The sequence below is a fragment of the Colletotrichum costaricense genome (assembly GCF_030867565.1).
Source record: "Colletotrichum costaricense strain IMI 309622 chromosome Unknown Scaffold_26.1, whole genome shotgun sequence".
Taxonomy (NCBI): domain Eukaryota; kingdom Fungi; phylum Ascomycota; class Sordariomycetes; order Glomerellales; family Glomerellaceae; genus Colletotrichum; species Colletotrichum costaricense.
The window spans coordinates 537165-554077 of NW_026848255.1; the positions used below are offsets into that span (position 1 = coordinate 537165).

At 30.3% G+C, this 16913-nt stretch overlaps 1 protein-coding gene across 1 annotated transcript; it reads left to right on the plus strand.

The window, feature by feature from the left end:
* Positions 1-1016: 1016 nt before the first annotated feature.
* On the plus strand, positions 1017-1148 carry CCOS01_15981 (uncharacterized protein; the record flags this gene model as incomplete). The annotated part of the gene is made up of 1 exon (XM_060464119.1): positions 1017-1148. One exon carries the CDS (start codon positions 1017-1019, stop codon positions 1146-1148), a length of 132 nt encoding a protein of 43 aa, XP_060305500.1.
* Positions 1149-16913: the final 15765 nt, after the last annotated feature.

A 16913-nucleotide genomic window follows, 5' to 3' on the forward strand; every position in this document is an offset into this window, starting at 1 on the left:
CTAAAGCCAAGAGCTGAAGCTCTTGCTTGTGACCATTAGCTTAATATAAGGTCAGTAGTCTAAACTGAGCTCGTTTCCTACAGGCATCAACCGGTACTTTGGCCTCACTGACTACTCTCCTCTGATCACCGATGGGCCTCAGAAAAAGCCGGACTTGACTCTGACATACGCTCGACAGCGATCCAGGGGTGAAGAATTCGCGGAGATCCGCGATGCCATATTCTAGTTGCCGTGCCAAGAAAAAAAAAACGAAGCCTCATCTGGGGTCCTCAAGGAAGCGATTGGATTCTCGAGGATAATCCTGCTTGGGCAGTTACTTCATAGCCTCATCTGAAGACTTGGCTAAAGTCTGCTCAAGGGCCATCTATGTATTCAGATCGAATTTTGGGCTTCTTCCGCATCGAGATGTTCGATGATTAAGCACAATCGACGAAGAACCACATATTGGCATCTGGCCTACATGAATTGGAAGGATCTTGCGTCTTCTCAACCCTTTACATGTCGGCCGGGGTCTCAACGACCCGAAGGCACCCTCTTCTAAGACAGGACATCATCTGCAGCCGAGCACTGAGCAGCGGAATCACGTACAGTCTCTGCTTGTGTCGAGGGAAATACTTACACTCGAGACCACCGATGGAGGGCATGTACCAGCATCCTCCTTGGAGACAAGCACACATAGCTGCTTGACAGCGTGGCACCCGGAAACATACGGACGAAAGGCCAGCGAATAGAATTATTTAGCCCTTGTGTGCGGACAGTCAGATGAGAACAATCTTACCGTCATGTTCGTTTGTGCTTATTATAACACACGATTGGCTTGCTGCGGTCTACATGGTCCTTGGCCTTCCAGTTGCATCGTTGTTCATCATCAGCAAAGAAGAGAGAGGCTTGATTAGCAACCGCCGTGATCATCCCTTTCCGAGTCAGCGACGGGCAAGACGATTCATCGGCACCAGAGCACTAGGCATCCGTACTGCCAGACATTTTTGCCGAGTCAGACAAACTCTTGAGCCCAGATGCCTGCTGCAGAAGTGCGCCTGAGACATTACATCTCACATGTAGAACCCGCCCACGTTAGATCGGCCGCCTCCCCGAGCGCCTACTCCCCCCAGCCCGCAGGACACGGGAGTTCTATCAGATCCAGATGAAAAGAGACATGGCTGGCATATATTTTTTCGTTTGAGACAAGCTGCAACCAGGTCTCTCACCGGCGGTGAAGGACGTTGCAGGGCGGCAAGCATTGACCAGTCGATCGCTGTGCGCATACTAGCTGGCTGGGCTTCCGGCCGTTGGAGGATGATAAAAGCACCGAGACGAAAATAGTATGTGCCGTTCAATTATGTAAGTTGAATAGCTAGCCTTCGAGCGCTTGAGCACATATCATCGTGCGGTGACTTGGGAATGGCAACTGGCAGGCGTACCGTCACCGCTTGGAAGCATCGTGGACCGAAGGCTGAAAGAGAACAATCGTTCACTCTCCAAGGCACGTGGACAGATCGGAAACGCCGGATCTGCCGCCACGCCGGCGATGGCCTCGGGACAATCATCGTCGACCACGCGGACGGCCCGTGATAATCGAACTCAAGAGAACAATCACAGAAAGGCGAGAGTCCGTGAGTTGCGCCGTTGCAAGTGCCGTTGCTGCACGTGCCTTTTGCGATCAATGAGACCCAGCCCGGGGGTTCGTATTCAAGATCGAGCCGTCGTCGAACACTGGAAAAAGAAGCGGTGAACAGTGATGCGTGTTTCTAGACTCTATAGAGTTGAGACAGAGTTGCCCGTCAATGGCGTCGGCGATGGGAAGAATGGTTTGTCACCTCATCATTGTCTTTGATGGACGCGTTCGGTAGGTATTCCACGAGGCCTATGCTACAGGGATATCCTGGTTATTTCTCGAGCAGATCGTCTTAGAACTAACACGGCGCCGAAAATAGGGTTTGGGGGAGGTTTTGCTGAACCCACACGTGTTTCTCAATCGCGTTGTGAGCCCTGGCAGGAATAGACGATGATATCTGGATCCTCAATCATTTCCCTGCGTCATGCAGATCTCAAAATGAGGCTCGATGGAATCTGAGCTTGACTAGAGAACGCATATCCGTAGATGCATTGCGCCTCCTGCAAGGCCTGTATTGCTGCAAGTCATTGTGTTGCGCCGGAAGAGGGGTCAAGAGGGGTCACAGCGCTGGTCTAAACTGCAACACAGCAAACCGAAGCCTTTTAGAATCATCTATTATCCGCGGCCAAATTTTTGGTATCTCGGCACGCCCGGTCTTGTGTCGTCAAACTCGTGATGGGTCAGTAGCATTAGGCGCAGCGATCCGTCGGACAGTAAAACCAAGATATGTCCGGTCCCTTGCAGTAACTCTGCAGCATCTCCCCTTCCTAGCAGGGCCGGACCACGATGACGACCAGGTGAGGGGAGAACTAACGCAGGGAGAAAGCAAATAAGATGAAGTTAGAGACGACGACAACGAATCGCGCCCCGGTGAAAGAGCGGTGAATTGGTGTTCCTGCACACCATCATCGTTGGGTTATCCACCCTCCAAGCCGCAAAGTGGTCAGCCGATGGCCTCAAAGCCCGCTAAAGACGGGCTCCAAGGCGCTGTTCCTGGTACCTGGCAGGTTCTGGAGCTGGTGCGGTTGTTGGTAGCCTAGTGCTGGTATCGAGTAGCGGGCCAGTTGTTAGTGCGGTTTGAAGATGGCGTCAAGAACTCCTCATATTGACGAGGATCGGTCGTCAAACTAACAGCCGCCGGCCTCCGAGTCTCCAAATCCTTCAGCCTATACGGCGTGGCTGTGGATCCGAAAGCTCCAGGTTCTGATGGTTCAAGGGTACTCCATACTCCAGCGCAGCGAGCGACCGCTACGGATCTTGGAACCCCACAGGGCAGAGGCTGATCAAGTCAAGCAGCGTCGATCCAAGCATGGATGAGGCCTGACGTGACGGTTTGCTGAGAGAGCTTCTCGGCCATTGATGGACGGTGGTTGGCGCTTGGCGCTTGGCTGATGAAAGACGTGGAAGAGGATAACAGCGCAACGGCCTTTTGTCTGCAGTGACAGTTGTCACGTATCCGTCTGGCGGCAGCCGACATGCCTGGGTTTGGCCTGGATAACCACCCAAAAGTCCATCATTCATATGCCTGGACCGTTGGGCCCTCGTGCGCAGTAGGCTGCCCTGGAAAACCGCAAGAGATATTCGGGCACCCTTTGGGCAACATCGGCATGTCGCCCTCCAGCATCGTGGTCTCGACCAGTCTGTTTCCCTCGACATGAAAGCGCGGCTTGACATCGTCCGTACCGATTTTCTCGGCATACTGGACATGGAAATTTCACAGGGCTCGGGCGGAAAAGGCTGGCATTCCATGTGTGACACACGGCGACTAAGAAGGCATAATGCCTGTTTCTTCACTAGCCTGCGCGTTCCTCGATCACTGCGAGAGTGTCCGGATGAAACCTGACAACGAAGAGGGGCACGAGAGGGTCATCAAAGAGGGGCGGTTTTTGATGGCGTTTGTGGTTTATCGATAAAAAAGGCTGACGGGGTTGTTAACTACTTTGTCGCGGGAGGAGGGGTAGATTCCTTGGCTGGTGTGGGCGAGGTAACACCAGGCTCGAAGGAGGCCACTGACGTTGAATGTATTCGAAACTTGTTCTGATGGAGTCCAGACTTGGCCTGGGTCGGGTTGAAAATATCCCGCTGTCAAACGAATGAACCACGCTGAAATCAGTTCGACCTGCAGAACTGGAACGTATCGTCGGGTTTGACGGACTGCGATAACTCGGCGCGGAATGGGCCTCGGATTCGATGTCCCGCTGAACGCAGGAGGGGTAGAAAATGCCACTAGAAGCTCCTCCAATCCTGCAGTCATCAGGATGCGGTCTTAGCGAACTGAGGGCCATCAACGGCGGCAACTGCGTGACGCGCGCTAGGCAAGCGGTGAAGTTCAAGCTGAAGTATAAGCGGCATGGCCCGCGAACACCAGGAACGCTAGACTTTGAATAGTTTCGGCCGAAGGTCCCAAGATACAATTAGTCTTGTTCCAGCAATGACCTTGACTGCCTGACGATCATAGCTCAGTGCCATTCACCGTACCCAACGGGTCTGCTTTTGACGGGTTTGTAATGCTCCTCTTGGTAAAGGACATCGGAGCGCCACCTCAAGAACCCCAGGGCTCAAGGTGCAAGTAGGTATCCGTTGAATCGTTGCATCAGCGTCGACACCACCCTGTTGCCGCCGGGCGGCTTGAATTGGAGAGGATAGGAATGACTACCCACCCATCACACTGGTGACTTATCCAGGGTTGGTAAATTAGTCACTTAGTCATTAGTCATAGTCATAGTCTGACTAATATAGTCTGACTATAGTCACTAAAAAATCCTGACTAGACTAGACTAGGCTAGTATTAGTCGCTTATATAAGTGACTATAGTCAGACTTACTTGACTAATTAGTCGACTAAATTAGTCAAAAGTATTCTTAGTAAATTAAAAAAATAATAATAAATTATAATAAAAATAGTATTATACTATATAAAAAGTCTTAAAAAATACTATATATTAATATATATATATATATATTAAAGCGTAGTACTTATTAAAGTTTAATTAAAGTAATATTAATTAAATAATAATTTTTACCTAGGTATTTACTTATAATAACTAATAATTATATTATAAAACTAATTATTAAAATTTATAATTATTTTAATAAAGCCCGTATAAAGAGTAATATATATATATATATATATATTAAAAAAGTTATTATTATTATTATTAAAAAATAAAAGTAAGTAAACTAAAAAAAGAAAAGTAAAAGTATATATAGTTAAGTTAGATTTTTAAAAATTTTTATAAATTATTAATTAATATTTTATTTTAAAACTCTTTTTATTATTATATTTAATAATAATTAGTTATATTATTAATATATTTTTTAAATATTCTAATAATTTTTATTATATTCTAAAAATTTTTATAAAATTCTAAAAGTTTTTATAATATTCTAAAAGTTTTTATAATATTTTAAAAGTTTTTATAAAATTTTAAAAGTTTTTATAATATTTTAAAAGTTTTTATAATATTTTAAAAGTTTTTATAAAATTCTAAAACTTTTTATATATTTTATTTATAATAATAAGACTTATATAGTAATATAAGTATATATAATATATTTATAATTAATAATAATACTAATTATTATAAATAAAAATAATAAAAACGTTTAGAATTTAATAGAATTTTTAGTACATATAGTTTTAATAATATAATACGGGATATTCTTATAAAAAAATATAAAAAGTAAATATTTATATAGAAATAAAAATATATAAATATAGGGGAAATAAGCGTATATAAAAGAGGTTTTTATAATAAAGAGAGTAATATAGTTAAATTACTATATAAGAAGTTACTTATTTAATAAAAGGTCTAAGTAAGTAAATACACGCCTATATATAAGTATAAAAACCTCTTACTAAAATATTCCATTGCTTATTAATTATAATATAATTAATAAGCGCATACGTAAGTAAATGCGTAATCGTAGTACGTAATTCCGTCTCGAGAGAATTCTAGCTTATTCAGTTACTTTCTAGCACTTTCTATTGCTCACGTAAGCTTATGTAAGTAGTATTGCTTATATAATTAATACCTATAATAATCTATAGAAATCGTAGATTGATATAGTATATAGTTTGCTTACGTAATATTAATAATCAGGCGAATAATAAGGTAAACAAAGTTACCTTCGTAATAGAATCTAATAGAATCTAGTAGAATTAAGTAGAATAATATTAATAATAATTAATAATAAAATAATTCTATATTATTCTAGAGAGTAGTTTATTATTAATAGTATTATTAATTATATCTAATAATTAGTAATATAATAGAAACCTTTAGAATCTTATAGAAAAGTAAGAAGAATATAAAAAGAGCTTAACTCTACCCCCTAAGGTCTAGTTTTACTTTTCTTAACTAAGTAATTATACTACTAAACACTATAATTAATACTAAAAACCTCTTTTAATCTCTTTTTATTATTATTATATTATTATATTTTTTTATAAGAATATTATTATAATGGATTTTTTTATTTTAGACTCTTTTTAAGTATTATGGCTAGCTAGTCGTAGTAAGTATGTTTAGTAGAAGTTAAGGCTACGAATACTAAGTAAATAGTATCGTAGTTATAAATAGCTTCCCTAAAGCTATGTTTATAAGTCGTAAGATAGGTAAGGCTTTAGTAATTAATTATAGTCTTATTAAAAGGGGTTCTTAATAAGGATAGCTAAAAGTAATCGTAAGATTTAATACTAAGTTAATTATTAAAAAAGCTATAAGAAGTCTATCCTTAAGCCCGGCTCTAGTTTATATTATATATAAGTCTTGTTTTTAAATATATTTTTTATAATATTCTTACTTATTATTATTTAATTATTTACTAAATAGTTATCCGTCCTACTTATTTACGATCGTCCGTCTTACTTATTTACGGGTATCCGTTCTTTATTTTATTATATAATCGTAGTTACGTAACTTATTTATAGTTTTTCTATCCTAAGAGGAGTTACCCTAAGTTCGTTTTTTTATATATATAGTATAGTAATTACTATAAGTCTTATAGAATAAGGCCCTAGCCTTATTATACATATTAAGTTATAATATTAACTTCTTTTTTTAAAAGTCTAGTCCTCTAGGCCTATAAATAGGTCGTCTATTCCTAAGTTAGGGAATCGTTAAGTGTTTTTTTAAAATATACTAATATAATATTAGGTTAAATTAAAAAATCGAAGTCTTAAATAGCTACGTCTCGTTATAAATTATTATATATTATTCGTTTTTTTAACGAGGGTATTAAAATAATACTTTATTTAAATTATTACTCGCGGGGTATCCGTTATTTAGTTTTTTTTAACTCTAATATTTATAGAATATACTATTATTTAGGTATTTCGTGCGATACTTTTACTAATATTATTTATATTCGTAAGTATTATAGTTCTGTTTTTATTAGATCTAGCTAATTAAATATAGTTAATTAATTAATAATAGAGTCTAATTATTTTAATCATAAAGAAGAGGCAGAAGAGTTATAGTTTTATAAAAGAGCTACGGAGTTATAAAAAAAGGCTAAGGCTTATTAATAAGCTTAGGCTAAGTTAAACGAGTCGTTATTTAAGTTAGAACGTTTTCGTTTTTAAAAACGAATAGTATTTAAAAAAAGTTAAGTTATATTAGAAGAGTTTCTTAAGGATTTTAAAAATACTTCTTCGGCGGCCCGGGAGGCATAGGCTAATAGTACTTTTAGAGTCGTTAATTAAGACGCTATAATAGCTAGGAGTTCTAGTTTTAATTTTAATTTTAGTATTCTTTAAGAAGTTATTAAGAATTTTAGAGGTTCGTAATAGGTTCTTATATATTTTCTTTATGTTTATAATTTTTTTATTTAATTAGGAATTCCCATATTTTATTCTTAACTTTATAATCGATAATTCGTTTAATTTTATACTCTAGTTAGTTTAGTTTAATAATAATATAATTTTTTATATATAAACCCTTTAGTGCAGGCTCGAGTAGTAAAATATAGAAAACGGGATAGTATTATATCGTATTTAGTAATCTTAATTCGTAATTAATTAGTAAGACTTTTTTAATAATTTCGAAAAGTTTAAGTTTTTTATAGTCTAATTTATTATTTAGTCGTTTCGTTTTAATATTATAGTAAAGGAGGTAGGCGCTATCCCCCTTTTTTAAAGATAGTCCTCTAATTTTTAATCTGTTTGCGTTTTTTTTTATACGCCGTTATACGAACTTAAGGTTTAGCGAGGCTTATTAGTAGATTTTTTTAAGTTTATTTACGTTTATTATAGTTTTAATAGCTTGTGGTCCTTATTATGCTTCTTTATATATAGTTAGTTAGAATCCGTAATTAAGGTAAAACGGGGATTTTTTTATGCTTTTATTAACTACGCTATTATATACGAACTAGGCTATTAGTAGAAGTACTACTTAATTATCTTAGTCGTAGTTTATATAATAACGAAGGTATGTTTTAAGGATCTGGTTGATCCTTTTTATTTATCTATCGGTTTATAGGTAAAATGATATTGATAGTTTATAGTTTATATTAAGTTACGAGATTAGGGATTTTTAAAACTTCGAAATAAATAGCTTATTTCTATTTAAGATAATTTCTTTTAGTAAACCGTAGTTTAAGAGTATGATTTTAATAAATATATATGCTAGGTCTTTTATAGTACTTAATTTTTTATAGGGAATAAAGTACGTAAATTTAGTAAGTCGGTCGACTATAACTAAGATACTATCGTACTATATTTTAGTAAATAGTTCTTTAGACTTTAGTAGTTTAATAATAAAGTCCTATATAATTAATTACTATACTTTTATTAGTGGTTATAATAGTTATAGTTTATTATAAGGCTTATATAAGCTATTTTTACTTTTTTTATAAGTTACGTAGTCCTTAATTATTTTTATAATTTTAGTGCGTATAGCGGATTTATTATAGTACTAGCAAATCCGTTTTTACGTTTTAATAATTCCTTAATAACTATGTATTAGTATATTATAAATTTTTATAATAAGTTTAGGGGTTATTTTTCTAGTTAGGCTAGTATTAATCTTTTTAGTTATTATAAGGAGTTTCGTAGTTAGTATAAGGCTACTATCTTTTTTTTATTTAAGAATAACTTATATTTTTTTAGGGACCGCGATTTTATAGTCGGGTTTTTTACTAAGAGCGTCCGCTCTACTATTTTCTAAACTTTTTTAATAAATAATTTGGAAGTTATATTTAGATAGGAATTCGTTCTATTTAACTTATCGTTTATTTAGGTTCTTATTTATTATAAAGTTTATAAGGTTCTTATGGTTTATATAAACTATTACTTCGTACTTAGTTCTAGATAATTATAATCTCTATTCTCAAAATACTTTGATAATTATTATTAGTTTTTTGTTATGGATTTGTTAATTTAATTTTATTCCGTAGAATACTTTAGAGTAGAAGTAATATAGGTAAAGCTTTTTTTATTCGTCCCGTTATCCTAAGACCGCTCTTATAGCGAAGTCTAAGGCGTTAGTCTCGATTTTAAAAGGTTTTTAAAGGTCTAGGATTATAGTAACTAGTTCGGAGACGACTATATTCTTAATTTTAACGAATACTTTTTTATATTTAGGATCCTAAACGAACGGAGTATTTTTTTATATTAAGTTATTAAGAGGTCTAATTATATTAATATAGTCCTTAAAGAATCGTTAGTAAAAGTTAACGAATCTTAAGAATCCTTATACGTCCTTAACGTTTTGTAATATAGGCTAGTTCTTAATTACTTTTATTTTTAACGCTTATATATAAATTTATCTTAGTATAATAGTATATTTAAAGAAGTCTACCCTCTATATATAGAACTCGTATTTAGAGGGTTTAGCGTATAGTTTAGCGTCTTAAAGCTTCTAAAATACTATATAAATATACTTTTTATATATTTTAAGGTCGGGGGAAAAGATAAGGATATTATTAATATAGATAATAATAAAGATATTAACGTACTCCTAGAGTACGTAATTAACTATTATTTAAAAGGTTACCGGAGTATTAGTAAGTCCGAAGGGTATAACGAGGTACTCAAAGAGTCCTTTACGAGTTCGAAATACCGTTTTCTACTTATCTCTTTTTTTAATTCGAATCTAGTTAAATACTTCCTTAAGATTTATAGTAATAAACTAGTTAGCTTCGTAAAATAAATTTCTAAGCTCAGTAATAAGTAGTAAGGGATAGTAATTCTTTTTTATAATTTCGTTAAGTCTTCTATAGTTAATAATAGGTCTTAATTTTCTACCCTTTTTTAGTATAAAGAATAAAGGGAATTTTGTAAGAGAGTTCGATAGTTAAATATGTCCCTTTTTAAGTTTTTTATTAATATATTTATTAAGATACTCTTACTCTTTTTAATTTATTAAGTATATTAGATAGAACTTAGGTTATGTTCTTTTTTTAAGTTCGATTTTTATATCCTAACTACTATGTTCTAGTAATCCTATTTTTTCGGGTTTTATAAATAATTTCGTATATATCCAGTACTCTTCGGGTATAGTTTAGAGTCGTTACGATCCTCAATTATTAGTACTAGTTACGAACTTCTTAAAGCTTTTTACTATTTTAATAAAAACTATATATCGTATTTATTTTCGTTCTTTAAGAGTTATTAAAAATCCGTTTAAACCCTTTTTTTTTTTAGGTCGTTTAGTAATTAGATTTTCTTAGAGGACCTAGCTAATAGTCTAATTTATCTATAAGTTATACTTTCGTAATTACGAGATTTTTAAGATAATATCGATATTTCTAATCTCCATAATATCGTATTATAATTATTCTTATTAATTATTAATATATATTAAGAGGTATACGGTCTCTTAATTAATATATTTATAATTATAATTAACTCGTTTTCTTTTTACTATTTATAATTAGTATAAATTGTTTTTTTATACTTATAATAAGTTAAGTTCGTTTACTACTCTTAGTAAGATATAGGTTTTTTATATGCTGCTATTAATAATAATATTTAGTCCTCGTTCGTAAATATTAAGGTTAATTTGTAAGTATATATCGTTATGTTATTAAGTTATACGTAAGAACTTTTTTTTTATTCTTACTTTTTATCGTTCTTTTATAATTAGCTTTTTTAGTTTTTTAATATACGCTTTTTTTAGTAAGTACTTTGTTTACGTAGTTTTTATTATTCTCTTTATACCTTAGCTTTTTTAATATAGTAGACTTAATATTAGTCGTGTTTATAGTTTTTTTATTTTATGTATTTGCTATTAAGGTACTTTATAGGAAAGCTGGGGTCTGGGCTAAATGTTACTTTATTATTACTATCGAGACTTAGTAATATTTAGTTAGGTAATTAGTTTTTTATATAGATATTTTTAATAGGCTTGTTATTACGTTTTTATAGGTAGAAGCGATTATTTTATTTATATACGAGGTACTAAAGGTACTTATTGTTTAGGTACTCTATTTAAAATAATTTTTTGTAAAAGGGGTCCTCGGGGTTAAGTAGAGAGTAGTCTTTGTCCGTATAGGGGGTTATTATGACCTTTTTACGTTTTTTAGTTCTATAGAACTAAATAGTTTAGTTATTCTCGAATAGATAAATATATTTATATTGTAGTTCGTTATTATTCTTTTTAGAGCTAGTGTTATTAACACTAAGTAGTGCTTTATAATCGATTTTTATTTAAGTACGTCGTTAGACGACGTTACGAGGTTTGTTTAAATTATAAGGTGATTCTGTTTTGTTGAAATAAAAGGAGCTAGTTCTTATTTTAATATTTTTTTTTTTTTTAAGGTTGAAGTTGATTTTTCTTTTTTTTGTAATTCCGAAGTTAAGAGTTGGCTTTTTAAGTATTTTAATCTTATTTTTGTGTGCGAGGTCTTTGAGCTATTCTTTAATTTTATAAATAAATTTCTTATTAGCGTTTACCCGTTTTATTATATAAATAGACTTAGTCGGAATTTTACTTAAGTTAGCTTTTAATTTAGTAAGTGGTTTTTAGTTTATGTGGTTTTGTCGTGCTATATAGACGAGGTTATTTATGATTTTTTTTATATCGGGTCTTTTTTTTTTAAATTTAAGGAGTTGCTCTTTTATATTAGCTAGGAGTCTTTACTTAATCTGTCTTTTAAAGAGGTAAAGTATGTCCCTCGTAATAGGGTCCGTTTTGGTTTTTTTTTTTATATTTTTATAAATTTAAGAGAGCGTAGTAATATATTCGATATTGTTTTTTTTAAGAGTATAGGGTCGGTAGGCGGGTATTTTTTTTTTTTTATTATTATTACTAGGGTTCTAATAAATAGTATAGTATCGTATCCGGATTATCCCTTATTTTTAAGTTGCTTTAAGTACTATCCTATTTATTTTTTACTATTTTAGTAAGCGAAATAGCTATTATTGTAGTAGGCTATTTATAAGAGTTATTTATAGGGGACTTTTTTATTTATAACGCTAGCTCGCTTTTTTAAGATAGGTTAGTGTTAAATACGCTTAGGTTGTTAGTAATCTCTAGCTATATGTCCTAGTTTGTTATAATTATAGTATTTAAAGTTTTTTTTTTGGTAAGGTTGTTCCCTTTTAGTAATACTAAGGTTTATTAGTCCGCTATAATACCTTATTATAGTGGTTATTAGTCTGTACTTGCGTCTATTATTAAGTTTAGCTCGGTTGTTCTAAGTATTTTATCTTTTTTATTTAAAGCGTCGTTCGTAGAGTTGATTATTAATTTTAACTGTTATATCGATATAATTATGGAGTTTATTAGGCCGGTTTTATTAGGAGAGGTCGTCCTTAACTTCTTCTTTTAGGCTACAATAGAAGGCTACTATAAGTACTTTATTACCCTAATTAAGTTTAGAGGTAATTTACTTAAATTCTAATACGTACTTATTAACTAACCCCTTTTATATAAGGGTTATAAGTCTTTGTTTAGTAATTCGTTTTTTATCAGGGTTGCCGAAGGTTTTTTTAAGTTTTTTTTTAAACTTGTTATAGTTATTGAAGATCTTTTTAGTATTTTTATTTTAGATATTACGTTTATTTTTAAAATAGTCTTTTATAGAGGGTTCGAACTAAGCGAGGGTATCTTTTTTAAAGAATAAAACTGCGTAGTAGACTTTATTTATTTTAGTAATAAAAAAGGTCTTATAGTAGCGTAAATAGGCCCTAGTTTAAGTAAGAAATCCTTAGAGAGTATCCGGGGACTTATTATAGGGTTTTAGTTTAGGGTACTTAGCTCTAGGTACTAAGGGAGGTTGGGGTATTATAAGCTAAGCATAAAGTTACTCGTTCTTATTTTTAAGTTTAAGTATTATATTGTGTAATTATTAAATGGTAGGTATAGCTACCCTAGTAGGCTACGTAGTATTATTATTATTAACAGTTAATATATTCGTATTATTTAGTTAGTTTTTTAAAGAGTGAACTTATTAAATAGGAGTAATTAAAGTATTATAACTAGCTAGTCGTAGTAAGTATATTTAATAAAAGTTAAGGCTACGAATACTAAGTAAATAGTATCGTAGTTATAAATAGCTTCTTTAAAGCTATGTTTATAAGTCGTAAAATAGGTAAGGCTTTAGTAATTAATTATAGTCTTATTAAAAGGGGTTCTTAATAAGGATAGCTAAAAGCGATCGTAAAATTTAATACTAAGTTAATTACTAAAAAAGCTATAAAAAGTCTATCCTTAAGCCCGGCTCTAGTTTATACTATATATAAATCTCGTTTTTAAATATATCCTTTATAATATTCTTACTTATTATTATCTAATTATTTACTAAACGGTCGTCCGTTTTACTTATTTATAATCGTCCGTCCTATTTATTTACGGGCATTTATTTTTTATTTTATTATGTAATTGTAGTTACGTAACTTATTTATAGTTCTTTTATCCCGAGAGGAGTTACCTTAAGTTCGTTTTTTTATATATATAGTATAGTAGCTGCTATAGGTCTTATAGAGTAAGGCCCTAGCCTTATTATGCGTATTAGGTCGTAATATTAAGCTAGTAGCCCTAACTCTACTACTAGTAATATTCTTATTAGTAGTACTACTAGTACTAGCTTTATAGACTCTTTATATAATAAAGAGGACTATAAGTTAGAGCCTAATAGCGAATCTAGTGCTTATATTTTTAAAAATAACTTATTTACTCGAACTCTTTTACCTATTAATTATATAAAAGAGAGAGAAATGTAAGTTAAATGTACTACGTAAGTAAATATACTTTTTTATTATATATTTAAATATATTAATTAGTATTATAGGTGTAGTAAGGACTGGATTGTTAAAGTTAAAGGTTTCTAAACCTCTAACTTTATAAGATATTATAAGTAATCTCACCCTAATATTGCTTATAATGAAAAATCTGAAAAAAATCGAGCAAAAAGTAAGTAATATTACTATTATTATATATTTATATATACTAATTAACGTATTATAGAAACCGATATAGTACCTATAAGAGAGTCTTTTTTTAGTAATAAAAGACCTCGTATTAGTACTATTACCGATTTTAATAAGGAAGAGGCTTATTTAAAGATATTAGATTTTATAGTAGAAAATAACTTACCATTTTCTACTATAGATTCTAATTCTTTTAAAGACCTTTTAAACTATTATAATAGGTATATTTTTTATTATTATATTATAATACTTTATTATTTACTAATATTATATTATAGGTCAAATCCTATTATTAATAGAAAAAAGATTAGGAATTTACTAAATATTACGTATAGTAAATTTCTTTCTTTAATTAACTTAGAGATAACTGAAAATATTAAAAACTTAGGAAAATTTTCCTTTGTTTTTGATATATGGACCTCTAAGTCACAAGATGCCTATTTAGGTATTATTATAAGCTATATTAATAGCGATTTTAAGCTTATTTATAAGCTAATTAGTAAGTTATTATATATAACCCTATTTTAATATATATACTAACTAATATTTATAGTATTTAAAGACCTTACTGAATTACATACGGGTCTTTATATATATAAAGAAGTTATAGATAGTTTAGCTACTTATCTAAACTTAACTATTAATAACTTCTTTAGGTAAGTAATTATACTTAATTATATTATATTATTATATTAACTTATATAGTTTTACTAGAGATAATGCATCTAATAATAATACGTTTTTAGATTCTTTTAAAGCTAATTATAAATTAGCTTTAAATAAAGAGTTTAAAAACGATATTAGATGTATTGCTCATATTATTAATATAGTAGTACAGGATATATTAACCGACTATATATCTAATATTACTGAAGAAGAAGAATTATTAAATTATACTAATAATAATATTAGTATAATTAATAATAATCTCGCAGTTAATGAAGATATAACTACTGAGAATTTACTTAGTAGTAAGTATTCTTTTATTATATATATTACTATATAATATATATTAACTATATATATAGGTCTTATTAAACGTATCCGTAGAATTATGGTTATGGTTAAATATACTAGCGAGATTAAACGATTATTATTAGAAAGTATAGAAAAGTCTAAAAGAGACGAAACTTTACTTTTTAATTTTAATAAAAGAATTATTCCTCTAGGTAAGTTAACTAATATATATATATATATATATATATATAAAGAGTTTATATTAATATATTATAGATAATAAGACTAGATAGAATTCTACTTATAGAATAATATCTACTACTTTAGAGCTTAAACCAGCTTTAGAGTATATATTTAGAAATACTAGTAATTTAGAGTATAAAAAGCTCTATTTTATTACTAGCGAGTATAAGGCTTTAAAAGATTTAGAATCTATATTCGAGATTTTTTTAAAACCTAGTACTCGTTTATAGTCTTAACTATATATTAACCTTAATAAGGGTTTATTATATATATATACTATATATAGTAAACTTGATAATTAGTTATAAAGTTTAAGACTTTAAGAGAGCAGCTACCTGAGCTAGTAAGTACTATTTTATTATATTCTAATATTTAAATTATATACTAATACTTTAATAGGCTATATACTATACGATTTTAGTAAATAGTTTAACTAAAGGAATAGTTAAACTATCTAATTACTTTCTAAAAAGATTAAATCTATTTAATCTAGATATATATAAACCTCATATATTAGGTTTAATTTTAGATCCTAGATTTAAACTTATATATTTTAAAAGAAATCGTTTATTATATCACTATGAAGATATAAAAAACGATGTAAAAGAGTTATTAAAAGAAGGATATGAGTTGTAAGTATTTTATTATATTTATTATTATACTATTTTACTAATTATATACTTTATAGAGTTAAAGAAGAAAAGTATGGGTCTAATACTACTGAAGAAGTATTAGAATCTACTACTTTTAATAACTCAGATTCTGATAACGACTTTTATATTAGTAATACTAATATAGAAGTAGAGTATATTAGTTATTTTAATGAAGGCCCTTTAACTTAAGAGGTATGTATTTTTTTATATAATATTTAAAATACTTATTTACTAATATATATAATAGGCTAACCTACTATTATACTAGAAAAATAATAACTATAAATATCCTATTTTAGCTATTATAGCTAGAAGATATTTAGTTATACTAGCTACTTCAGCTTTAGTAGAGAGGGTTTTTTCTATTTTTAGTAATATTGTTACTAAAAATAGAAATAAACTACATCCCTCTACTGTATCTGAATTAATTTTTTTAAAGTATTAGCAAATTAGTATTTTAAAAGAATTAGAGGATATTTATATAAATAATGAGGAGGATAGTAATATTATAGAAGAGGAAGAGGAATAGTTATTATTTTTATAGTTTTTAAGTTAGTTTTAATTTATTAATATTTTTACTATTTTCTTTATTTTACTATTTTATTTATATTATAACTTTTTTTTTTATTATTACTCTTTATTATGCTTATTATTATTTTTATTATTATCCTTACTACTATTACTCTTATTATTACCCCTACTATTACTCTTACTATTACCCCTATTATTACTTATTTAACTATATAAAAGTAATATCTTGAAGATTTTACTATATAGTATAATAGTTATTTAGCTTAGTAGTTTAAGTTTTTACTTTATTACTTCTTAAGGTCTAGAGTTCAATTCCCCCTTTAGTTACTAGTTTTAAGTTTTTTAATACTTAATAATTTAAATAAACTATAATTATATATAATATATAAATAAGTATTATTACTATTATTACTATTATTATTATTATTATTATTATTATTATTATTATTATTATTATTATTATTATTATTATTATTATTATTATTATTATTATTATTATTATTATTATTATTATTATTATTATTATTATTATTATTATT